Consider the following 26,271-nt stretch of genomic DNA (forward strand, 5'->3'; position numbering starts at 1 on the left):
AAAATGAAATGTATAAATGTGTCAACTACAGCTGACAAATACAAAAATTAACAACACAGTATATTACAATAAAATAATTTTATTACAGACTGTTCAACAAATAAATTACTAAATGTAATGAAACCTCTCATTATAATTACATAAAGGTATATAAGCCTTAATTTTTGTATTTACAAGCAACCAATTGTACTAGAGGCTTACAACAACCCTGAGCAATGTGATCTTGTTGGAAAAAATACACTTTTATTTTCAGAGCATCATACAAACATGCACATTATCAGCATTGTAAATAGTTGTAGTGAACTCTAAAAACTTTCACACTTTTCTACTTTATACATCTGCTCCAACAAAATACATAAAAAACATACATTATATACAAGGTAACAAAAAACTAACAAGTTTTATTTATCACTATGTATCCTCTAATGATAATCCTTCTTCTTTACGTATCATCTCTCTGCTTTTCTTTAACATGGCACGAACTTTGCTCATCAAATCCTATGGAAAATATTTTTTTTAAAATAATTTTGTATTTTATACAAATATTTTCATATAAAATGTATATCATGATTATAAAAATGTATACTAAAATAAAGTTACCGAAAGTGAGAAAAACTTACAGAAGATGCCGCAGAAGTTAAGTCTGTAGAAGACCTGCTGGGTGTACTACCTCTAGATACACTAGCCTGAGTGGCCGGGGAATTACATTGACTTGTTGTCCTACTCAATGAGGCTGTTAAGTCATCTGTGCTTTCGCTGTTAAATATATAAAAATGTGTATTCAATTAAAAGATTCCATTCATATAATAAATTTAAAAATTAAACTGATAAAAATAAATTACAGATTTTGATGTGACAATTCTTTATTGACAAACTGCAATTATCTTTTTAACTCTGGTCAAAATAATCCACCTAACAAGGTAAAAGAAAGAAAGATTAAAAAAATTAAAATTGTGTAATCACCTGTTTTTAATAGTATTTTCTTTCACTGCAGATAATATATCTCTCTCAATACTAGAACGTGTGGGATCCTCTGGGAATAATTCTGATGGAGATTTCTCAACTATCTCAACATCACTGCTTTCTCCATCACTTACAGCATCCTTTACTGAAGGCTTAGAATCTCTGTCTTTACTCCTGTGTCTGCTTTTTTCTTTCTTTTTCTTTTCTTTTTCCTTAGATCTGTGTTTTGTTCTTTCTTTTGAGTGCCTAGACTTGTCCTTAGGTTTCTCCCTTCTTAATGGTGATCTAAATATATTTTCATAGCATTAAGTTCGTGAAACAGTTGACATGTTTATGTACATGGTAAACTAAATAATCTTTTTTTCCCAACAAAATTTCCATAGCATGTAGCAATGCTTAACAATACTATTAATTTTAGGATTCTATAGTCTTCAACACAAGTCATAGCCCAAAAGTAATGACATTTTAACCCAAAAAATTTTAATTGTTACATGACTATTAGTGGGTTTTCAACTACCCTATCCTGTAGTGTATGTCTGAAATGTGATAAGTCATGTCATTCTTGTGGTCTTTGTTGAAAAGTTTTAAATTCTACATTAATTTAAATGGTCCTAGCTTCAAAGCAAAGCTTACTGCCAAGCTTGACAGTTATCATACCTGGATTTTGACCTTTTGTGTTTTTTCTTTTCTTCTTTTCTGTAGGGTGAGCGAGACCTTCTGTTCATTATTTCTCGATTTCTCCGCTGCCATGGAGGTGTTCTGTCTCTCATAGCGGACCAGTTAGTAGGTCTGTTAAGCCACATAGATGGACTGGGACGGTTTGGTGATCTAAATAAATATTTTCAATTAACAACACAAACAAAACCAGGTTTTTTTGTAAAAAGCAAGTACAGCAAAATAATATGTACTAAGGTGTTTTCAACAACTGTAAAACGTGTTAAGTCTAGATCAGAGTTAGAGCCAGTAAAGTTAAACTTGCACAAAAACTATGCGCACTTTTTTTTAAAAAAGTATTCCAAAACAAAATAAAGCTAATAATACAGATAGAAAATTTAAGCATTTAAAAAGCTGACAATATTTAATACCTTCTTTCTAGATTGTAAGCACTTGGTGGTGTTGGTGATCGTCGTCTTCTTTTTTTGTCCCTAGAGGACCTAGATTTGTCATACCTACTGGATAGGATCTGTGGTACTGGTTGGTTGTCATAATCAAATACAACTGTGCTGGGTGTTGTTTCACCTAAATCATATCAAAGTATTTTAAAAATTTAATGTGTATTTTGATACTTTTATTCTTTTTTAAATTACAACATTAATAAATAATTTTTAATACACTCACCAACATACAACGAACTTGAATCCTCTTGAAGAACATTAGGTAAAGGGGCAGATGGCTGGGTGGTTTTAATCTGATTTAAAAACAAGGCCGCTTTCCTCTTCCTTTCCATCTGAAGCTGTTTTTCTTTGTGTGTTTGGGATATTCTTTCTTTCACAGCACTAGCTAGTTTGTCTTTTAATTTTTCTTCCACTGAAACAAAAAAGATTCAGTTACAAGTTATATTTAAAGGTGCATGAATTTATTCGATTGTTTAATCAATTGCATTTAGAAAACCTAATATTTTGTTAAATGCTAAAAGGCTTTACTTGTTGATTGTAAAGGTATTTATTTGTTATTCAAACAATGTAAGTTAAAGTGTATTACTTTCTTTTTGTGTGTCTTCATCCTGATACACTTTAGCTGTTGGTGTTGCTGAGCCAGACAATGTCTCTGAAGTAGGATCCCGAGGTTTTTCCTCATCTCCTAAAAATTATAAAAAAATTAAGATTTTGCAATAAAAAAAACTGCCCCAGTAGCATGCGATATTGGGTCTTTTGTTTATACACAAAAAAATAATAATCTGTGTCACTTTATAATTTTTAGGGATTTGTTGCCACTTTTAAAAAAAGCAACATTTATATATATTAAATCATCTGACAGTATGAAGAAAGTTAAAACCTACCTTCACTACTGTCATATTCAAACAACCATGGTTTCCCTGGCTGCTGACTACTCTCTTGCTCTTTTGGTCGGGCTTTTATAGAAAAACTGACACTTCGTTGAAGATTTTGACTTGCTTTATCCTCCTGGGTATCACCCCTTTCAGTTATTGTTTTACCCAACTCCTGTAAAGCAAATTTATTTTGTTTTCATTAATCTCAATAAATAGCTCCTAAACTATTGATGTACATAAATTGTTGAAAAACTATTTTACAGGTATGTTAAAATAAATTATTCACCTTCATGAACCTTTCTTTTTTTAACTTATAATATGGATAGTGAGCATGGAATTCATTGAGAAACTGAAATCTTGGGTCCTTCCTATTCATTACCACCATTTCAAATTCTGCACCATTTTTAGCAACATACATGGCCATTCTGTCAACAATAGGTTGTACATCAGGTGGTGGTGTTACAATCTGACAAGGACCTTCTGCCTTCTTTGGTCCATTAGATTTACTGAAATAATAGTATAATGAATGTAAACAAAAAGTGTCTTTATGAAGAAATAACATGACAAATGTTAAAAAATGTGTAGTATTTTTTTGTGTAAAAAATAAAAAAAGGAAATTGATAATAAGATGAAAAGTTTTTGAGGTATAATGTCAGCAATAATGCAGTTTTTTAAATTTTATCACTTTGTTTTCAACATGTGTAATAACTTTGAAAATAAAAATTTCTGAGATAATGACAAACTTAAAAATACCGTTTCTTTTGTGTGGAGGGAGAACTGCTAGAGGACGAACTGGATGAGCCAGAGCTATCAGAACTAGAAGATCTTTTTTTCCTTTTTTTGACGCTATCACCATTATTTTCTTCTGTTCTGTACAGCTGATTCACAAATTCTTGACCATTCAGAGAGCTGACAATAGGTAAAGTCACTGGCTCTGTACCAGGTGGTGGGGGGTTGTGATAATAAGACTGATATTCAGACACATGGGGATAGTGGGTATTGTTGGTATGCATACTTTGTGCAGCAAGACGGGATCTGAAAAAAAAAACAGTATTGTTTGTTTTTCCAATACTAAAAGACATAAAGAAGGGTCTACCAACAAACTATAAACAAAAAAACATTATAATTAAATATATCAAACTCAATTAAGTTAAAACATATTGGCCTACTGACCTAAAGTAGTGATCTCTTTTTTTATGATAAATAGCATTTCAATTTTACTGGCCAGGTAATTAAGAGTAAATACAAATATTACTGAATAAATGATTGAGTAAAAAATTCTACAACTGAAACTTACGTTTCTGTGTTTTGTCTGATGGACTTGACTAAAGCCCCATATGGTGTGTCATGTATGGATACTTTAGGCAGCTCTATAGGTTTAGAAGGCTGTGGAAATTGGTTACATTTTTTTTAACCTTACAGGTATAAATAGTATAGCATTGTTATTGACAGAAGTAAACCATAGCAAGATAAAGCAAAAACAACATGCTTTAGAATTTTGGCCTGACATTTTATATTAAAAAAATAATTAAACCTAATATCAAATGCAACAATTTATATATTAGAATGGAACAAGTCTCTTGTTTTAACACCACATACAAATGTATTTGTTGTATACTGATATACTAGTTGTTTTTGAGTATTGTAATTATTCTTGATTAACATGTCAATCTACAACAAAAGTTTACTTTAAAAAAATCTTAAAATTTAAGAAAAAAAAAGTATGTTTTAATTTGAAATAGTACAACTTGTTTGAACATAAGCTTTAATTCTAGGTTCTTAAAACATAAAATCAAAATGAAAAAAATTCAGTATTAAAACAACAAACAAATACAACAGCATTACAATACATCATGTAACATTTGTTATTTAATCTATAAAAAATCTTGCAGTCACTTTAGTTCTTTAAATATGTGTTTAATCATAATGATATAATTGATCTGCTTAAAAAACTTACTGGAGGGGGAGGGGGAGGTAACTGTGTCACTGAAGACAAAGAAGACAAAGAAGGATGAAGGTAGCTGTGATTATTCTCCTCCTCTGTAAATAAAAATAAATATTCCAATTTTTATTTGCATTAAATTAAATTTTAAGTAAATTGTAGCATTTGTCTTTGTAACAGATGTCTTAAGCTTAAAACTATAAAACATATTCAAACAAAGGACTAGCAAAAGTTACAACTAAATAATGCCTATGAAGCAGTGAAATACACAGTGGCAAACCTTTTTTAATATCCTCCTCTTCTTCTGTTGGTTTGTACTTGCCAGATTTTATCATACCAAGTACATGTTTGTAATAGGGGTTGAGCTCATTCTCAAAATGTAAAAAGTCAAATTGTGGATTGCCTGCTTGTTTAGTTTTTAGCATTATCTCCATCTGAATGCCATGTTGAGCAATAAAATTGGCTGTTTTCTCAATACGGGCATTATGCTTGCCGCATTTTGGCTAAAAGATGAGTAAATGTAAAAGATGTAATAAGTAATTGGTATTACAAGTAAAAAATGTCAACAATGTTCAATTAAAACTAAAAAGATAAGCTGTACCAATAAAAAAAAATACACCTACAAGCTGAATGTCTGAAGGAAGTTGAAGTTCTTCAGATGGAACAAATGGTTTGTCATCTTCTTCTTTAACAGGTTCTACAAAAAATTGAAATCAAACAAATCTTTAAAACTTATGATAAAATGTGAGATGTTTATAGATTTAATTAGTACTGTATGTCAACTTATAAAGCTAATATTTAATATATTTATTAAATAAAAGAGAAATTCCTAACAGTGTAGCAGGAAAATAACCTGTGTATAAAGCCTGTTCTTGCCCCTCTGAATACTGTTCATCATAGCTAAAACCAACAGCCTTGTATCCCTCTTGCAGTGATAAATAATACCTTTTCCATTCTTCCTCTATGAGAAAAAGAAAATCATTTACTTTTAAAATACTGTATATTACTGTATATACTACAGAATATTATATCATCATGTCTGCATCTAAAAAAACTTATTTTAAAAAAACTGTTTTATGATAACAATAACCTTACTGAAATTTAATACTAACCTTCATATATTTGTGCTTCCCGTAAATCTGTATGCAGCTCTAGGTACCTTTCCTCCTCACAAGCTTTCTCTATAGCTTCCTCCTCTTCAGTAAGAGCTGGATTTTTATCCTCTATCTTCTCTGAGTCATGTGCAGCAAGGTCGTATAAATGCCCACGGCCATCATATCTGTGCCAAGCAAAAGTAAAGACTGATAACTTCTGTGATTTGTTATTCTAAATAAAATAAAAATATATTCTCTTTGCAATGACCCACCTTAACACTCCAGCCTGCTAGAAAATGTAATCATCAATAATATAAAAAAATTTCATAATAGCATAAATAATTTAACAATTTAATTGACATCTTAAAATTATTAAAATAAAAAAAAATTCTACTAATCATTAAATGCAAACCTATTTTTAAAATACCAAATGATGTGGTGTTTTGAAAGCATACCCATCCGTGTCATGCTAGATCTTCTGGTCAACCTCCAGCATTCACCTGAAAGAACACCTTCTAATCCACAATGCCCAAAAAAATATATTTCCTGAAACTGATTCATTTATCAACAAATACAAGATGTGGCGGCACTGATCCTTTGACAAGAACATGAAGAGGTGGTTGAGGTCATCTAGTCGTAGCTCTTCATAACACAGAAACTGGCATTTTAAATTTATTTCTGGAACTTATGATTTGCTACTGTTGTCAGATATCAAAAGATTGAGGAAGCTTCTTATTTAGCAGAAAGAACAAAAAATTCATTAAATGACTAGATCTTATTACAAAGCTAAGACAGTCTAAAAACTTGTTCATAAAAACAGCACTATTGCTTTTATAAACAACAAATTACAAAATGTTTTATTCATTTTGTGGGCCTATTTAAAATGGAACTATTGACAAAAACATATTCAAAATCTAATTAAAAAGAACTGGGTGAGTCTATCCCTTACATTTAAAAAGTGAGCAATTATTAAAAAAAAAACGTTGAGCAAAAGATATAGGCTAGATCTATTATATATAAGTACAAGGTGCTTTATCATTTTATTTTAACAAAATTAAACTTTAGATCTAGACTAACTGAACACTAGCATTAGCCTAAAATCTAAAAAAAATGAATAGGGCCTCCAGTCTACAGCTAGATTCTAATAATAGAAGAATGTCAGTTATAGATTTAGTAGGCCTAATAAATATAAATAGGCCTATATAGGGCCAATACAGTTATGGATCTAGGCCTAAATTCTATAGACTAGTGTATAGAGACTATAGAAGATTCAGACTGGAGTAGATCTCAATTCTAGATATTAAATTTCCAAGGCTTTTTGTTCAAATCAATGTCCACCAAATTACATCCAAGCAGTGGGCAGTGGCAAGCAGCATGACTGAGCATTTGAACTTAGTTCAAGGTTGAAGGAAACTGCGTGGTTATTCTCATCATACACCAAGCAGGCGTTTGGCCAATATTAATTATAAAACTATAAAAAGGCTGAAAAGCAAGAGAATGTCATTACGCGAATATTTCAGCCGCGATAGATTACGAAACGAAACCTTTGTTTATGAAATGTTGAACTGCCTGAGCACAGACCTGTCAATCATGAGTCTTTCATCACCCATCCAAGGAATAAGAAGTTTGCCTTTATCGATATCTTTTGCTTTTTCGTCATCGCGAAATAATTTACAAGCGTAGCCAAACACCAACAGATCATCTGTTGAGCTCTGTTGATCTGGTTTAGTCGTCGTCTCCGGTTCATCCCACCACAATGAAGCAGCCATTTTGAATATGAAATCCTTTTAACTACAATCTGTCCTGTTTCCATCAGAGGAACTCATTTAGGCCTAGGCTAGCGCTCTTTTGAAAATTAAAATAATTTAATTTCAGCTAAACTTTTTTTTTTACTACAAATACTAATCGAATGCAATATTTTCAATGTTTGATTTATTAAATAATATAATATTTAGCCTAATTTATAATTTTAACTTTTTAAAAAGCCTTTTAACTTGAAAATGAGTTGCTTGATTCAAGGAGCTTAATCACATTAAGAAGCTAACTAATAATCATTTAATGTCTCCTATGACATTCAAACAATGTGCGTGGGGGGGGGGGGGGTGGCTGCGGTGAATTTCTTGCCGACCAACATTACAACTATCCTGATAACACCACACGGATCTTCTAGTCTCGTACTGCCCGAGCTGATCTTATATTGACTTATTTTGCAATTTATTGTTAGCAATATGATTACCGATAGGCAGTGTCTCTGTGTGCTTACATTTGTCATAACAGCAAATGGGCGAAGTGGTCGCTGTCATTCGAAATCATTGCATGTATGCCTAAATATCTTCGTTGGAGGACAACTTAATAAGATAGTTGCCGATTCAATGGATCAGCAGAGACGCTTATATTGCTTCAGACGTCCGGATAGTGTAAACAAAATCGGCACAAGACACTCAGGGTATGAAGAAGAACGCAAATTATCGCCCCAATCAATCGACAAAGCCCACTAGACATAGACCAGAGTTTCTTCCAGGCATCTCTTCGGGGGAGGGGGGGGGGCCCCTGAAGAAAGTTTACCCCCCCCCTGAAGAAAGTCTATCCCCCCCCCCCCCGAAAATTTCAAGTGCCCCCCCCCCCCCCGGAGAAAAAAGTCTGGAAGAAACACTGACCGTAACCTACACCCCGGACATAAACCACATCTGCGACATGTAACCTATCTTGAGCTCTTAACCCCCCACCCCTACACCCACCCCGTCAAATGTCAAAGATTATTAGGTAGGCTATCTGACGGTTATAAAAATTATTTGGACTTCTTTATTATATTTAAAGTAAAATTGTGAGGATGAAAATGAAAAAATAAAAAGAGCAGATGAGGCTCGATGGGAGACAACGCCAAATTCAAACAGCTGCATTAAAAGCTATTTATTTTCTAAATCTAGATCTAGATCTATATAAAATATATTTTTTATTAGTCTTCGAGGGCTGGGTGTCGGACATGCTACAGGAGTAGCTAGTAATAAAAACTGTCATATTTCTGTATTGCACTATCAGTCACTCAATAAGCAACTCGAAATTTGTTTCAGATACTTTGAAAGGATAGCTTCTTTTTACGATAACAGTACAGGTGTATCGGTTCGTTTATTTTCGGTGTTTAGTGTAGCTGAACACCAGTGATCATTCGTCTTCCTGTGTAAACAAAACTTTGTCTTTAGATCTAGATCTACTTCACTGGTAACTGGTCTAGAATTGTGTCAGATCTATCATAATTAGATTTAGCCTAATAGATTATAAGCAACTTTTCGAAATAAACCCTATTACCGTTGCATACATTCTCTCTTTCGAATTTTATTTTCATTCTTTGCTTGCAGATCTAGGAAAGGAATTGTTTCCAATCTTTGTTTTTGGTAATCTATCGTTTTGGGTACGTAAAATCGCCCGCGACTTGTAATGTGAAAACCAGGTGACTCCTTAAATTTTAATAATTCTTTCACATTTTGAGGAGGATTTATGTTTTGAAAAATACAAAAATGTTTCCTTGTTTCATTTAAGTACCTGTTTTTATTCAATTGAATTAAAACTTTTCAGTAATAAATGAACACCAGCGATGTTTCCAACAGATACAACCATGCTCATTTACTATAGTAGCCATCTTGTTAAAGTTTTATTTTTATAGACTTCAAGCGTGAGATTCAGGCGGGAGTCACTCTATTTTACAAATGGCTGCTGTTTATATAGCAAATCTTGCTTGCAGACACTGCTGTTTAAAGTTAATTTCTGGCCTATATTGATATATTTAGCCATTGATTTAGGTTTATTATTCATTTATCTATAATATTTGACACAAACATATCACAATATACTTCTATTACAGCCTTGATAATGAGGTAACGTTTTCGTACATTAATAGCCGCGAGCGATTTTACGTACCCAAAACGATAGATTACCTTGTTTTTTCCCCTTGAAATCCAGTCAGTCAGTGACTAAGTCTGAGTCACATGATGATATTTTAAAAAATATTAAAATTAATATGGTGATGTCGAATAAATATCGATGAAATTTAGATCTATTCTATAGGCCTAAACTAATTAATTAGGGCCTAATAAAATTATTAGGCCCTAGGCCTAGCTTAGCTACTAGCTAGATCAGAGAAAACATGGCAGATGAAAGTTTGAATCTTTAAAAATTCATAAAAAAATGTATTTTTAAAATTAAATCACAATTTCTTTATAAAAATAAGAACCACCGATTAGTTTTTTGTGCAGGCAAATGTTAATATATTAAAATAAAGTTGATTTAGAGCACATAGGTAGGCCTATATTCAATATTGTTTTCAAATAATTTTTTTAAAGACAAATTGAAAAATGAAAAGTAAATTTAAATTATTACACCAGGTTATAGCTGAACCTCAGTAGATTAAGATTTTGATAATGTGGTTGCTTCATGTATTGAAATTAACATGATATTAATTTAAATTTTATAAGACCGCAGTGAAAACAAAATTTGAAATATCAGTCAAGAGCTCTTGACAGGTTTTTGTATAATTATCTCCCTTTGTCCAAATGCTACAACCTACGCCTAAGTATTATCATTATTTTATTATTAACACAAAGTTTTTTTAGAGTAAAGACTAAACCTCTGACCTAATGCCTACTAATTACTAATACTTATTACTTTGTCTTAGATACTAAAAATAAGATCGACTGGATCTAGTGAATGGATGGTGATGTTGAACTGAAAGAAGCAGTGACAGTAGTGACTAGGTATTAACAGACAGTATTAGCTAATAGTTTAGGCCGATAGTCCTTGTTCTATTGGAAAAATGGAAGAAAAGCCATGTAATTTCCCAGAATTGCTAGTGACATTAAATATCAGAAAAACATTACAACAAGTTATTAAGTGTGCATCTACAACATTAGAGGCCAAAAATGAGTATGAGAAAATTCTTGAAAGTGATAAAGCAGTAATATCAACAAAAATGGTGCGAGAAATCTACAACACACTAAGGAATGAAGGTTGGTATAATGTAGGCAAATAACTAATCTTGACACTAAGAAATTGTACCCATTCATTATAATTAAACTCTGAAATATTTGTCTAGAAAGCAGTCAACTATAATGAGTTTTTTCCTGTTTGTTGTTTCTTAATAAAGTTGTATGGTGAGGTTAAGTCTGTTAATTTGATTACTAACTCAAAAGTCTTAAACTGTAGAATGTCCACCTACTCTTAATGTGTACCTGTTTAGTTGAGAATGTAAATGTGGCTTGGTGCAGTGCAACCACACAATCCCCTAAAAGTTTTGGTCAAAGAAATTAGCCAGATCTAAAACTAGGGTATTTTACATTTGTTTCTCAATGTTCTGAGTACAGTTTAAAAATTAACAATAAAATGTTTCAAATTATTAATATATTCTGCTATTTTCATTTTTCCCAAAGGGCACAAAGTATTTCTGCATGAAATAGTTGAAGATGCTCTCCTTATACCCCAGTCCATCAGTTTACCACCTAGGGTATGTTACCCAGTATTTTGCAATCTTTTGTTCTCAATATATTGTTTATATCATCTGGATTAGTTGCAGTTTTTTAATTGAAAATATAAAATACAGTATGTATGCCTATAAGCTCATGCTTGTTATAAAAATTGCAGAACCCTGTACTTGAGGCAAGGATTAATAAACTGAAAATATTGGAAGAAAACAGGGAGTACAAAAGGATGACACGCAATCTTGGACCCAAGGTGAGATTTTATAACTTCATAGTTGGAGAATTTATATAGTCTCTCCTTTTGAACAATTTTTTAAAAATATAATCAATATAATACAGTTATTAAATTATTAAAAAATATTTTTTTGCGTTCTTCAATAAAACATTTTTTGTTCAGTGCTTTACATTGTGTTTTTTCAGTCCCATGAAAATTTTACATTTCAAGAAGAAGGTAAATACCTTTTTTGATGATATAAATGGATTCTTTTAAATAGGAAAGAAATAGTTATATAAAATCATTAATTAAAGACAGTCAGATGATAATTTCAAAATAAAACTTATAAATTAGAAACTTAAAATTGAATGGATAGTTGTAATTTCATTAAAAAATCAAGTAATTTATTTAACAGTTAAGTTAAAAAAAATAAAGATGTGTTTAATACAAATACTAAAAATTTAAATAATTAAATAATTAATACAGTTGTGTCTTTCTCTAATTTATAAAGTTAACATTGATTTTTCTTCAGTAAAATCTTTGAACAAACAGTTGATCACAGTTTTTAACTTCTTTCTCACTGTTGTTGCTGGATTTGCATTTGGATATAAAAGTACTGAGTATATGTTTGGTCATACACTTGCTATGGTGAGTTGAGTAAAAAGTAATTTGTGTTGAAAGCCTATTTAGTGGTGTATGCTTAATCCAGTGTTTTTTGCTGGTGTAGTAAGCTTGGTCCAGTGTCTCTTGTTGTGACCACTTTACCCAGTAGTGTTTCACATTAGTATCCAATATATTGTTGGTATATTACTAAGGATTTTAGAAGTCACATTTTTACAGTTGGATGATACAACTGATTGTCCTGAGTTTAGTCAACATATTTGTAAAGCAGGATGCTTATAATCATATTACCAAAGTAAAAGCTTTATTTGACCAGAAATGTAATAGTTAAAACTGATATAAGTCATTTTGTTTTACTTTCTAATTTATTCCTACAGAAATTCAATTTAAGCAGGCTAGTTGAGTATTGATTGCCTATTATTAACAAGTAAATGTATTCTTTTTTTTTTATTTTCAGCAAATGATGTCAGGGCTTATTGTCGGATTAGTTGTCTTCTTTGTTGACCTCTACTTCCTGCTCCGCTATACCATATGAACAAATTAAATAAATAAAAATAAAATGTGTAAGAGCACTCACAAAAAAAGTTAGGTTTTCTCAGAGAATATAGTTGGGTATTTATTAAAAATGTAGAGTATCAAAATATGAGCTTAATTAAAGTATTAACATCTATTGGTAGACCTATTAAGAAAAATTGTTGAACAAGCACTGTGACTATAAATAATATGACTGATTCGTGAGTCATGTTAATTCATGTTCAAGTTGTCTAAGGTAATTTAATCTTGAAAACAAGATTAGTTCCATGTTTAGCTAACCACAATTAAGGAAGATTGAACTATTGTTTTACTTATTTTCCATCTTAAAAATGGTTTTATTGTGCTGTGTGATTGTATAAATTGTGACATTCCTTGTTTTTTTTTTGTCATATGAAAGTAAAAAAATTCAATGATTGTAAAAAATAAATTTTTAATGTAAAATTATGTTAATGTACATAATATGTAAATGTAATTTTTATTTACATGGTTCATCTGTATTTTAAATATTGGCATTATTTAATCAGTTGTAAAGATAAGGAGGTATCACAATAAAACACTTTATTTGAAACAATTTCATTTTAGTCATCTGTTTGACGAGCTTATAAATATATAAACAGTTCTGTCAACTATCATCTCTATAAATGTTTGTACGTTTTAAAATGTACAAGGTATTCAATATAAAATTGCAGCTTACTGCTGGCTCATGAAGTAGTATGCAGAGTTTCTTTCTGGGGGGGGGGGGGGGGGGGGAACCACGACTCTGGTAAAGTATATATTAGGGGGGGGGTTACACTTTCTTTACCCAGATCATAATTCTTTACACTGGCTAATAAAGATGACAATGCTATTCAGTAAGACAATAAACATTACATGAAAGCTTTCCTAACACATTTTTAGTTCTCTAAAAGTTTCATGAACATCTTCTGTGTACAATGTTGGGACCGTACTCATTGTATTCCTTTCTAGTAATCCACATCTGGTTAAAAGTAGTCAAAGAGGCTTGCAGGGATCCCCCTATCCACACATGGTACTTTCTCTCGGGCATGGCCACCACTCGCACTGAAGTCAGTGCTGTCGGAGTCACAGCTTGCAGCTCTCTCTGTAATCTCTCAGAAAATCCAGGGATAAAAGTTGTACCCCCGGTTAAAACAACAAAGCTATACAATTCTTTTCTCATATGGATATCACAGCTGCTTATACAGTTATAAACCATAGTAGGTAGACCTTCTCCAGTGTTAAACACTTTATCTGGTTTAAATAAAATTTCTGGGCACATATACTGTTCCTGGTCCAACTGAATTGGTGTACCGTCAGGCAGCTTGAAAGTCTTTGGTTTTAAAGAGGATAAGGATTTAGTGCTGCTTTTATTTAAAATATAACACGCTTCCTCTTTAATATCTTTCACTGTCTCCAGCTCTGACGAAGTTGTAAAAGAGTAACCTTTTTTATACAGCAGGTGTTGTAGGTAAAGAGTCAAATCGCGGCCAGCAAAGTCAGAACGCAGTATGCAATGATGTGGGGCTGAACCTTCGAAAATAGGGGCAGTAAAAGTGACGCCGTCGCCAGAGCTCACAATGGTGCCAGTGACTCGACCAGCTGAATAGAGACTCAGCAATGGCTCAAAAGCTATGTGGAATGCTGGGGTGTTGTAAACCTCAAACATGACCTTTAGGAAAAAAATTGAAAGCCATCATTACTGATAAAATACAAACAAAATACAATTTAATAACTTTTGATGTGCTAAGATATGTTAATCAAAATAACACATGTTTATACAGATAAGAGAGTTTTGTGGACACAAAGGAGAATTTATTATCTCATGACCTAACCATCCTTCACATCAAATTACATAAGTAAATGCCCATTTAATTGGAGGTCCCATAAAACTGAACCACTCTTAACAGTAATTCAAATTTAGGTCTCTTATGTTATCAGTTTAACACCTCTTTACCACTTAACACGTAATAATAAACATTGTTAGAGTGAAGTTCCTCTTTCTGACCTAATGATCAATCAGGCAGATGAAGCATAGCTCTTATAATTCTTGACTTAGGCACAAGAAAGAATGGTGTGGTCAGCAAAACTATAGTATAACCACACAAAAAACTATAGTATAACCACGTTGACCTCACCTGTGCCATCTTTTCTCTATTGCCCTTAGGATTTAATGGCGACTCGCTGATAAGAATAGGTTGTTGTTCAGGTGAGACTCTGAGCTCTGTGAAGAAGGCATGATCCCAGACCCTCTGCATGTCCTCCCAGTTGACTATGATACCATGTTCCTGTGGGTAACTGAGATTTAAAAGTTCTCTTTTGTCCTGGGCTTCATCTCCAACATAATGTCTGTCCACACCTATGGGGATTATAATTTATATAATTATATATATATATATATATATATTAAAAATTATATCTATATCTATAAGTGGCCAGGCTGTGTGTCAGTCTGTGTCATCTGTATAGCAACTTTGTCTTTGCAGGTGGGGTGGTGCAAGTCAAGCGTTTCATGCATGGGGAGGGCTCTCCCTGGGCGTGGAAGCCAGGGGAAACGTGTTCGTCTGTGGTTTAAATTACACCACAGGGAAGTGGAGAATGGAAATCTGTAGCGATGCATGGGTATAAGCTAGTATATATATATGTATCGCTTTAATACAACCAGACTGTATTAAATCCATAAGTTTTATAAAACGTTGCATTCTAAATCCACCAAGACAACATGACAAAAAATTTCGTGGCCATATGTTTCACTATTATTATACAAAACTTTAATGTAAGTTATTAATAAAGATGTTAAGGAAAACAAAATTGAGAACATTTTTTAAAAGTGGAGTTTGGCCATTTGAAGGTCAACTTGTTAAAAAATTATACCAAGCAAAATTTCTATTACCCTTTTCTCAAACCCATCATTATCTAACTCATTTACTTACAAGGCCAACTAAGAGGAGATATATATGTATATAGCCTACCTAATTTCTGCTTTCTTTTGCCAATCAGGCTAGGAAATACAGAAAGAGGTGCATCACTTCCAGCTAATCCAACTCTACAGGTGCTGGATCCATTGTCAATAACAATAGCTGGATAGTCATCATGTGGTTCATAACTATTCATAGCAAAGTCTGAAATGTTTTTCAAAAACAAATATAATTAATGCTACTTTACCCGGTGTACAATAATCACTACCTCTAACTAATTTCTCATAAAAATATTAACAAATCATATACTACATGGATATACAATTGTCAATTACATATGTAGTATCTATAATAATAGTTTCACTATTCTCTCACTCTATCTATCTGTTGGGAACACTATAGAGAAAACACAAGGAAAGTAAAAACTTTCACAGCCAAACGAAAAACAAAACGTGACGTCACATGGACCATATATGCCATATAGGATATATTCTAAAGCTGGAAAAGTACACAGAATAATATGACGTCATTGATTCTAGAGAAAACATTGAATAAAAAAGCCTTTGCCAAAAAATTACACAATAATAATGTCATCTATACTCGATAATACTACCGCCTATAAGTGGTTTGAGTGCAGAGTTTCTTTCAGGCATCTCTATGGGTACGGGTTAAGCCTCCCCCCCCCCCAACACATTAGAATTTATTTAGAAAATATAGTGGCTAAAAGTAGGAAACTGATCTAGATTATAGAAGATGGGTCTACCTGTCCTTTAGTCAGTATGATCTTCTAAAGCAACCTAAATTTTCTGGGGATGGGGGCGGACTGACTTTCTTCGGGGGGGGGGGGGGGGCTCTGTTAGTGACAGATATATAAAACAGTCTAGTCATAATACAATATAAAATATTATATTATTTAATTTATTATTTATTATAGAGAATGCTATAGTATAGAGTATAGTATAGATAGAGACTAGAGAGAGGCCTGTGACTACTCACTACTGACTGGGAGCTCACTCACTCAGGGCTCATTTCTTTCACACTCACAGCCTGAGTTATTTTTATTTTTTTAATAGACTGAGGGTCGAACTAATAAATTTAGTGAGAAATCCAGAGAGGTTGAATAGTTAATAATGATAATTATTAATAGAAGATCTAGATAATGTACATGTTAACTAAACCAATAGTTAGTAGAATCTAGATCCAGTAGTACTGTAGGCCTCGTAGTTAGTCGTAGTAAGTTCTGTGACTGAAGGCGAATTGTTTTGAGAATTAGCAGTTAAAAATATAGACTAGCTTTGATGCTCCATGTGTTTCTCAGCGTCAATCGCCTTGTAGACCTACATTGAAATAAATGTAAAACACTAATAAAATATAAAATAATAGGGCCTAGTCTAGATCCACAGCAAAAATATTTTCTTCCGTAAAAGCTAGAATCTAATAAAAAAACCTCTAGCGCAAATTAAAATCCTTTTGTCATATTTTGTGCAGTTTTTCCTCATTGGCTTTTAGTTAAAAAAAAAATTCATTCATTCATAAACAAAATGTTTTAATAATAGTCAAAGCTTTTATATAGGTCTAATTCAATTATGCACCAAAAAGAAGAAAATAACAATACACCACTATTTAAATAACTTTATATAATAAAACGAGTGGGTTGCCTCATTAAATTTTAGTATTTTGTAAAGGTATTCAATAGATAATATTAATATAGTGACCAACAGTTTTCTTTATAGTTATTTAGAACATTTAAAACCCGTTACGATTACCATCTACAGCGCCGTACGGTTAGGATGACAGCCTAACAAAAAAAGTAACAAATCAATACATCGAACAGTGACAAAACACATAAACTGACTTACTCATTACTGCTAAATTCTATTTTATGATCGACTTCACTCTTATTTATTTGGGGGGGGGGGGGGGGGCAGCACGTAGAATTCGTCATCTACAAAATTATCAAGTGTCCGCGATTTTTCTATCGGTCAGCCAAATTGGCATGATAAAACCTTTTACCACGATACATATCTATGACCAAATGAAAAGGTTTTACTATAATGAATTTGCGCATTTTTCCGTTGCACTTTTTCAAGGAACCATTTATTCAAACTTTCCAATCTGATGGAAATTTCCCCTATCTGATGGCCGTGGAAGCGCTCAGTTAGATTTTAGAATGCCACGACGGGAACAAGGTCGTTAGACTTTGTGTGTGTGTGTGTGTGTGTGGGGGGGGGGGGGGGGGGTCAGTCCCCATCAAGTCACCCCCACATCCGCCTATGCCCTATGCCATTCCCAGAAAAACCGGGCATTTTACATGACCAAATTGTGAGTTCCACATAACAGTGTTGTATGTGCTAAGAATTCCATGAGAAAAACGTAACCATTTTTAGGGCCACGAACTCTTATTCCCTCTAGACTAGATCTAGTACATACTCGTAAGCCTACAAAGCCTCACCACTTTTAAACACTAATCACAAAATAGGTAGAAACAAAAAAAAGTAGTCAAGTTTTTACCAGCTTGATTCCTCTGACTTTCTTTTGTCTTATTCATGGATCAAAACTGACAAGCAAAATTTCGGTCACTTCTAGCAGTCCGATTTATTTCAAACTTGACACGTGGACGAATGAATCACAAAAAAAAAACTAGCACTCACTTTCTGATTACCTCTACACTCCCTCTATTCACTCCTATATCTAAACAAATGACCAGACACACACTCTTAATGTCTTGAGTTCATTCTTTAACAAGACTACTTAACTGTGAGCCCAAAGATTATCAACATTAACACTTTCTTAAGTATATTTTTTTGCCTAGTTTAATTAAATAGCTTATGGATGATGTCCCACATTTTAAAACATTATTTATGTAGATTTATGATTGTTTATAAACAGGGGTACTTTATTTTAATTTAAAAGGTTATAATAAATTTTCAAAATAGGAGATAACTCTTTTGACTACTGTATACAAACAAACAGTTCAAAATAAATAAACGGAATGAATTTTTATTTTTATATTTTTTTATATTACAAAACATAAATGCAAAAAATATTGAACTTACAAAACATAAATGCAATAAATATCTCACACTTGAAAAAACAAAAACAAATAGGAGTTTAAAAATGTATAACAAAAATAAAATAATGAGCCCAACTATTTGCTTTTAGCAGAGAGGAATGTATAAAAACATTACTCAAAGGACAAACAAAAAATAAATAAAATAAAAGCATAATATTCTACAAATTACTTCTACAGGGTTAGGGTGAATGGATAAATGATAAGCAAATATATAACATAGTAATATTTTATATATTTTTTAAACAGCAGACTGGACAGGGTATATCACAGTGCAGAATTAACTCTTAACTGACAGACCTTAAAATTCTCAAACAGCTTCATTGGCTCTAATAAAATGTATTGTATAATTATACATATGTTGTTATGGTATTACAACTTTTTTTAAAAATTGGATTTCCATAAAGGTTTTTTTGAAGCAAACATGGTTGATTTTTCTCTACATTCAGTACGATAGCACCAAGCCAAAGAAATACATGATAAGCAGGGAGACAACTATTAGCTTAATGTTAAACAACCCACTTAAAATCAAGTCACAACAATGTTTTGGTCATAGCCAAGAAGTGTGTTGCAGCCCGGCTAATGCACAACCAACATTTCCCTGTGTCCTTCTCATGTATCTCTGTTAGAACCATGGACATACACAAGAGGAAACAAAACAAATTAAACCCTAATCTAAGATAGAAAGTGTACGCTACAAATGTCATGCAAAAGAGAATCCAGTTATTCACTAACAACCATTTGGCACAACTTTAAATTTAAAGAAATTCAAGAAATTCCAGTTATTATGGCACTTCTTCATATGATGACATATAAAACATTGTGTTATCTACATACACTTTAAAGCTAGTTATATAATGCCCTGTTGAAAACCTCAACAGCAAAAGTAATAAACCAAACAGTTTAAGTTACATACCTAACATACCTTTTTTCCCATTTCACTACTAGTTTAAGGAAACAGAGCTCTCACAAACTTTGAAATTTCAACATATTAAAAAAACAACTGATTTTGCTGTCTATTAAATCTTTAAAGGAACATTGAATGAGTACACAGACTGTCCAAACAATTTAATAATTATAAACTGCTGGACTATTCAAATAATGTTTGACTGTATAATCAGTAGGCTAAACAAACGTATAAACTGTTATTGTCTAGGTAGTCTTCGCCAACATTTAAGTAGAAAAAAAATAACAGTAGAAAAAATCATACCATTAAAAAAAACATTAAAAAACCTGACTGAACAAAATATTAGTTGAGTAGTTGTACATTGCTAATTCCTTAAGTTAAATGCCATATTATATACCTATAGGGTAAGTAAACTCAATTGACAGGGTAATTTACTTCTATGTCAGCTTATTGACAGGGTAATTTACCCTAATGTCAGCTGTTTTGATAAATATACCCCAATATGAACTCACTTTAAAACAAGTAGTACAACCATGAATAGGTCTATCACAGATTGGAAAAAAATATATTTGAACTATAGGCGGAGTATTTTTAGCAACTTACACTTACTTTTTGATTTGTAGTTTCAAGATTAATTATCATTAAAAATATAAAAGTGAAACTGAGTTTTGAAAAAAATACAATTATTTTGAAATATCTCTGTAATTTATACTAAACATTTTGATCGTTGTACTAAATTATTTTAATTTATTAATGTTTTTCACCTTTATTGATCCATCTATAATTTTACAATGCTCTTATAAAATAATACTCTATACAATAAAATTGCAATTGACCTCAAAAATAAATAAATTTGATCAACATTCATAAAACTTAAAATATGTTTAACAAAAATAAATAAATGCAATGTTTTTATAGATATTCTAGTAAGGAATTTGGTTCTGATAGTATTGCAACATGTCATAAGTTTTACCACGCCAGTTGAGACAACTGTCTCGTACAACTTTTAACATAAAGTTTGCCGCCTCTCTCTCACTGGCCTGGGGTGCAAATCTTGCGCGGAGAAGTTTGATTGTCTGACCTCTAAAACAAGGCAACCTTGTATCCAACATGAGAGATACCAAGGAGATGATTGCATCCTGGTAGGGTCTGGAGAGGAAAAGAAATACCATGATTAGTGTAGCAAAGCTTGATAGGTGAGGCATAATTTTTGCCACCACAGAACACTGTGTCTGAGTGTGATGACGCTAGTTTAGGTCAAGTAGATAGAGGTTAGCTGAAACAGACTATAGATAGTTGGGTAGAGAGACCAATGGACGTACAGGAGCTGACCGGTCACATGGGACAGTCAGCTGACCACTGAGGCGTGGGCTAGTAGTGAGATCAGCGGCGGACTTGATGTTAGGTGTTAGAGACGGTCGAGATGTGTAGGGCTAGGTAACAGATGATAATTAGTGAAGAGAGCGGTCAGAGTTAGGTAGAGAATTAGAGGTAGATCGTGAGATAGAAACGGTCAGATAGATAGATCTAGGAAACGGTAGACAGTAGAAGTAGAGGGTATAGAATAGGCTAGTTAGGTAGGGAATTAATTTGATTGTTTAATAAAGGACATTTATCTTTTGGATACGACTTTGTTAATTCCAAACTATAACCAGGCTGGTATTATCTTCATCACCCCACTCACACATCTGGGTGGTTGTTGTTTATCCCCCCTCACACTGAGGGACAGCGTGGCCTATAAGTAGAGCGCTAGAGTGCTAACCCAAAAGTCTTGATTTCAAATCTGGGTTCAAGAAAGAACGTCCCAGAGCCCAAGCAGCTCTGATGAGTACCTAACTCATGTTAGGGAAAGTAAAGGTGACTAGGCATAGTGCTGACTACACTATCCCTTCATGTGCCGAAGTCACAGAAACAGGTGAACTCAACTTTTGTTCCGTGGACTATCATGTTTGAAAGAGAAATTAACTATTGTTACATATGGATAAAAAATAGATAGAAATGTTTTAGGGGTAGCTTGGTCAAGTTGTAGTATTACAATGCAACAGAAACAGATAAACTCTACTCCTTTTGACCATCAGATTTCAAGGGTCCTTTAGCTATAAAACATGATTAAAACAGGCAATAAGTAATTACACCATATGAGGTATAACTGGGTATTAAAATTAAAACATTTAAAACAAATGCCATGAAAGAATTCTCTATCAACAGACCTGACAGCCAAAAATCCCTGCACACAAAGTTCCATAAACCACTGGAAAGGGGGAGCATCCATTGCCCCTCCCATAACTCGAAACATTTCTTCTGTTAGTTTAATGTCTGGTTCCCAGCCAAGATTTCCTCCAGGTGAACTTTCAAACATGAAGCCAAAATCTGAAAGAGAAAGTTCTCAACATACTGAACGTGTTCAGATACAAATGTCTTTTATCCTATTAATTTTGTTAACCTACTAATTAGTATAGAAAACATTGCTGATAAGAGTGAAATAGACCCATTAGTTGCTCCATCCTTAAACATTTATTTAGATCTCAAATACAATACATTTTAGAAATTATTTAGTAAAAGCATATGTTTTGTTAAAGTAAATAGAAAATACAATAATTTTAACTAAGTTGTTGAGATTTCTAAATGGACCAAACAAGAAGACCCACCAATATGTATAATATGTCCTGTTGTATTGATCATAATGTTGCCGTTATGCCTGTCCTTGATTTGAAGCAGGAAGCTGACTATACTGTACGCAGCCATGGACACCACAAAATTGTGACGTGCCTGAAAAAAGAAATTCACTTTTAATTTCAAGTTCAGAGGCATAGATGCCTTTATAGACGCCTCTTTATGTTCTCCTACATGATCAGAACAGTACAATTTCTCTGTTACAACAAATTAAATCACATTGTTTTCTAAAAATCATAGTATCCTTATGACTCATTGCAAAATGTACAATTGTAAAAAAACCAGTGCATTCTCCATTACCTCCTGGAAAGCTGGAGACTGCTCATCCCCAAACGTGGCCAAGAAATATTCAAACAGTGTGATGTCAGTCTGCCGACCAATTTGGTCTCTGGATTTGCTGTTGGGAACACATTCTATTACTCCACACTGAAAAAAAAAAACACAAATAAAAAAAAATGTTTATAAGCATTAGATTTAGAAACTGTAAATTTAAAAAGATATTTGTTATTAGATTTAGAAGGATAAAAAATAGTAATTTTTTTTTAATGCTCAAACTATTGCTTTTACCACCTCATCTATCAACATGTAAAAACGTGTCAACTCTTTGAAATACAGAAGCAAACAAAAAATGATGTGAATGAACTCGCATCAACTAATGCGAGGCAGGAAGACAAAGATTCTCACCCCTGGTGCTGTGGCTACCACTCTGTATGGGGCCAGGTATAACTTTAACCCGGCTTGCTCAAAAATGTTGCGGAACATTTCTATCACCTGTAAAGCCAGCATGTCCTGAAAACATAATGTAGAAAAAACACAAACTTGAGATGAGCCAAGAAATTCAGGGAAGTTTGAAATTAAAATTTGAAATTAAATGGATAACAAACAAGAATGGAATCAGTAAAGTAAATTAAAAAATTGTTTTTTGGACTCATTATTGAAATATTGAAAATATTTATTTCACGGTAGGTTGATCAAGATAATAATCAACTTGACTTGGACACATGATGTGAGTATTTTAAACTTGCCTAGGCTTTGGATGTGAGTAAAAAAAAGCCAGTGTGCTGATTGGTTAAAAACTTGAGCTCACCTGTCTGACATCGTCCCCAACCTTGAAGATACAAGCCTGCCAGTGGATCTGTAGCACAGCCTTAGCACTGTCCACACCTGAACCCTCGGACATGATCTTCTTCTCTATGGCCAAACTGGTCATTGTCTCAGAGGAGGCCAACCTTTCAAGGCCATTGATGCCACAGTGTTGGACTTTAAATCTGGCCAGGAACGGAGCCTTGGCAGCACTAATGAAAGATAACAAAAATGACAGGTCAAAATTTTTTGTCTTGATTATAGAAAAAAAAAGAAAAGTAAAGATATTTTTCAGGCAACTTAATTAGAGCTCTCATATGTCTCTGACATCGACATGTGAAGAATAGTTTTGTCAAATCTATGCCCATCCACCTTTTCTTTCCTTAACATGATTCAGGAACCCACCAGAGCTGGGTGGACTTAGGTGTCTTGATGTTGAGCAACTATAATTGTATTTTAATTTTAATGAAATTTGTATTTGTACTGAAAAAAATATTTCTAGGACTGGGAGACCACAGACATGAAGAGATCACAGGCTCAAGTGTGCGGGACTTTGCTGAGTCCACTCAGCTCTAATGGGAACCTAACTCATGTTGGGAAAGTAAAGGTGGTTGATAAGACAAGATGAAATTGCAGATTGTAGCATACCAAAAGACATAAGTGAAACAAGCACGGAAATAAACAAATACACAAAAAAAAAATTAATGCCACTGTTTTGATTTAATTTATAATGGGGTTTCAAAGTACTAATGCAATGTACCTTTCTTTTATAGACTGTATTAAGTGTTGAAAATCATAATTTCTTTGGCATTATAAACCAGTTAAGTTAAACAATGTTAGGGGGATGCAAACAATTTACAAGAACAGAGTTACCTTTGCATAGGAGTTCCTGATGAGTAATCTATCTCCAACACAATGGCCTCTGGGTTAGAAGGGAGGTAACACCCATGTTGTAGTTGTACTTTAGAAAGAGCATCCAGACAGGCTTGTTTGCGTTCTCTCCCTTTAGGGAAAGGTCTGAAAATTGTACATACAGCCAACAATGATCAACCCCATAAACAGAAGTACTACAACAATCATCCACTGTCTAGCTATTTACCTAATTATGCCAGAGATATCAGTAATTTTGGTGAAGAAATCAAATTCTCTTTCATAAAATTTTAGAGCAGTCCCAGATAATTGTTGTTTAATTTTCTTTTCCATTTCCTCCAGTTTTTCACCAATAAATTCTGGGAAACACAACAAAAGAAATGTATTTTATTCTTTAGTCAATCATTAAAAGAGAATTACAGTGACTTCCATATGCTGCTCAAATCCCTTATGCTTCCAATACTATATTGTTGACTTTTTAAATGTTTTTATTACAAGTGAACTTGGTTTGATACATAGATCTATTTATATTAGCATAACTTAAATAAAAAGCTGTTAGTTTTACCATCTTTCATTGTAGCTTCTTCATCATGGTAGATATTTGTCTTCATGTTCCACAGAAACTGGTGGGCCAGAAGTTGGGACTTCTTGGCTGCCCACAGGATAAACTCACTAACATACCCCATCTGTAGAAGACAGTAGTCCAATTAAGCTATAACCTAACCTATCCTTGTAACAAACCAAACCATTCTATGCTTGCTAGTCAGACTAAGACTGAATAAATATATGTGACTTACAGGATCATAGCGCAAGGCTTGCACAATTTGTGGTATGTAGAACAACAAAACTTCCTGCAGAAGAGAAACAAAGGTTAGAAAATTAATATCACACTGACTTGTTATTGGATGAGTTTAATATTTGAAGAAGAGAAACAAAGGTTAGAGAATTAATATCACACTGACTTGTTGTTGGATGAGTTAAATATTTGCAAAGTAAATGAATACAGCGCTGGTAAAAATGTTGAACACACTGACTTACTGAAGGCTGGGCTCTCAGAACTCTGATGGCGTACTGTGCTGTGAGGGGGTGGGGCGGGTACTGTCTGGAGAAGTAGGACAAGGCCAACACAGGTGAGACTTTCTCCCAGGTCATTATGTGGGACAGCTGTGGATAGAGGTTGGATGATTATGTGGGAAGCTGTGGATAGAGGTTGGATGATTATGTGGGACAGCTGTGGATAGAGGATGGATGATTATGTGGGACAGCTGCGGATAGAGGTTGGATGATTATGTGGGAAGCTGTGGATAGAGGTTGGATGATTATGTGGGACAGCTGTGGATAGAGGATGGATGATTATGTGGGAAGCTGTGGATAGAGGTTGGATGATTATGTGGGACAGCTGTGGATACATGTTGGATGATTATGTGGGAAGCTGTGGATAGAGGATGGATGATTATGTGGGACAGCTGTGGATAGAGGATGGATGATTATGTGGGACAGCTGTGGATACAGGATGGATGATTATGTGGGACAGATGTGGATAGAGGATGGATGATTATGTGGGACAGCTGTGGATACAGGATGGATGATTATGTGGGAAGCTGTGGATAGAGGATGGATGATTATGTGGGACAGCTGTGGATAGAGGGTGGATGATTATGTGGGACAGCTGTGGATAGAGGGTGGATGATTATGTGGGACAGTTGTGGATAGAAGATGTAAGATTCCACTGTGAAACAATCAAGGAGTCTACACCCTCTAATAAGATTCAAATTGACCTATACCTCAGGTGTGTCTGCCTCAACAAGTCTACAGCCTCTAATAAAATTTGTTGTCCTATACCTCAGGTGTAAGATTGCCCTGTGAAACAATCAACAAGTCTACACCCTCTAATACAATACAAGTTGACCTATACCTCAGGTGTGTCTGC

The 26,271-nt window shown here is 33.4% G+C and overlaps 4 protein-coding genes across 6 annotated transcripts in view; 1 reads left to right on the forward strand and 3 right to left on the reverse strand.

Annotated features, from left to right (window-relative positions):
• Positions 1 to 63: 63 nt before the first annotated feature.
• LOC131934883 (splicing factor, suppressor of white-apricot homolog) lies at positions 64 to 7,797 on the reverse strand. 2 transcript variants are annotated; one of them, XM_059291050.1, is made up of 17 exons: positions 7,571 to 7,797; positions 6,008 to 6,174; positions 5,749 to 5,856; positions 5,519 to 5,592; positions 5,176 to 5,398; positions 4,911 to 4,993; positions 4,251 to 4,339; positions 3,707 to 3,988; positions 3,240 to 3,459; positions 2,963 to 3,125; positions 2,665 to 2,763; positions 2,302 to 2,490; positions 2,049 to 2,202; positions 1,621 to 1,791; positions 964 to 1,248; positions 621 to 756; positions 64 to 498 (listed from the first exon to the last, which is right to left on the reverse strand). In XM_059291050.1, the coding sequence occupies exons 1-17, from the start codon at positions 7,756 to 7,758 to the stop codon at positions 412 to 414; spliced, it is 2,718 nt and encodes a 905-aa protein (XP_059147033.1). In that variant the 5' UTR covers positions 7,759 to 7,797; the 3' UTR covers positions 64 to 411. The 2 variants fall into 2 exon arrangements, with proteins under 2 accessions (XP_059147033.1, XP_059147044.1); XM_059291061.1 differs by lacking the exon at positions 7,571 to 7,797 and adding an exon at positions 6,402 to 6,796.
• A 1,346-nt stretch (positions 7,798 to 9,143) lies between these two features.
• On the forward strand, positions 9,144 to 13,396 carry LOC131934764 (transmembrane protein 199-like). The gene is made up of 7 exons (XM_059290886.1): positions 9,144 to 9,167; positions 10,659 to 10,989; positions 11,410 to 11,483; positions 11,621 to 11,710; positions 11,878 to 11,908; positions 12,204 to 12,319; positions 12,750 to 13,396. Exons 2-7 carry the CDS (start codon positions 10,797 to 10,799, stop codon positions 12,825 to 12,827), a joined length of 582 nt encoding a protein of 193 aa, XP_059146869.1. The 5' UTR covers positions 9,144 to 9,167; positions 10,659 to 10,796; the 3' UTR covers positions 12,828 to 13,396.
• Positions 13,397 to 13,660: 264 nt separating this feature from the next.
• Positions 13,661 to 16,983, reverse strand: LOC131934786 (uncharacterized). 2 transcript variants are annotated; one of them, XM_059290928.1, is made up of 4 exons: positions 16,904 to 16,983; positions 15,793 to 15,942; positions 14,959 to 15,179; positions 13,661 to 14,492 (listed from the first exon to the last, which is right to left on the reverse strand). In XM_059290928.1, exons 2-4 carry the CDS (start codon positions 15,932 to 15,934, stop codon positions 13,737 to 13,739), a joined length of 1,119 nt encoding a protein of 372 aa, XP_059146911.1. In that variant the 5' UTR covers positions 15,935 to 15,942; positions 16,904 to 16,983; the 3' UTR covers positions 13,661 to 13,736. The 2 variants fall into 2 exon arrangements, with proteins under 2 accessions (XP_059146911.1, XP_059146905.1); XM_059290922.1 differs by lacking the exon at positions 16,904 to 16,983 and having other exon boundaries at positions 15,793 to 16,013.
• A 3,641-nt stretch (positions 16,984 to 20,624) lies between these two features.
• Positions 20,625 to 26,271, reverse strand: part of LOC131934884 (phosphatidylinositol 4-kinase alpha) — a 33,527-nt gene continuing 27,880 nt past the window's right edge. The window contains exons 43-53 of the mRNA XM_059291077.1: positions 25,380 to 25,505; positions 25,139 to 25,192; positions 24,907 to 25,027; positions 24,571 to 24,700; positions 24,345 to 24,488; positions 23,476 to 23,683; positions 23,073 to 23,177; positions 22,689 to 22,814; positions 22,364 to 22,484; positions 21,926 to 22,085; positions 20,625 to 20,864 (exon numbers count right to left, since the gene is read on the reverse strand). Of these exons, the coding sequence (XP_059147060.1) occupies positions 20,639 to 20,864; positions 21,926 to 22,085; positions 22,364 to 22,484; positions 22,689 to 22,814; positions 23,073 to 23,177; positions 23,476 to 23,683; positions 24,345 to 24,488; positions 24,571 to 24,700; positions 24,907 to 25,027; positions 25,139 to 25,192; positions 25,380 to 25,505 (1,521 nt within the window). The 3' untranslated portion in view covers positions 20,625 to 20,638. The remainder of the gene's footprint in view (positions 20,865 to 21,925; positions 22,086 to 22,363; positions 22,485 to 22,688; positions 22,815 to 23,072; positions 23,178 to 23,475; positions 23,684 to 24,344; positions 24,489 to 24,570; positions 24,701 to 24,906; positions 25,028 to 25,138; positions 25,193 to 25,379; positions 25,506 to 26,271) is intronic.

This window comes from Physella acuta, unplaced genomic scaffold (genome assembly GCF_028476545.2).
Source record: "Physella acuta isolate Inbredline_101_S28 unplaced genomic scaffold, ASM2847654v3 ptg000012l, whole genome shotgun sequence".
NCBI classification, from domain to species: domain Eukaryota; kingdom Metazoa; phylum Mollusca; class Gastropoda; family Physidae; genus Physella; species Physella acuta.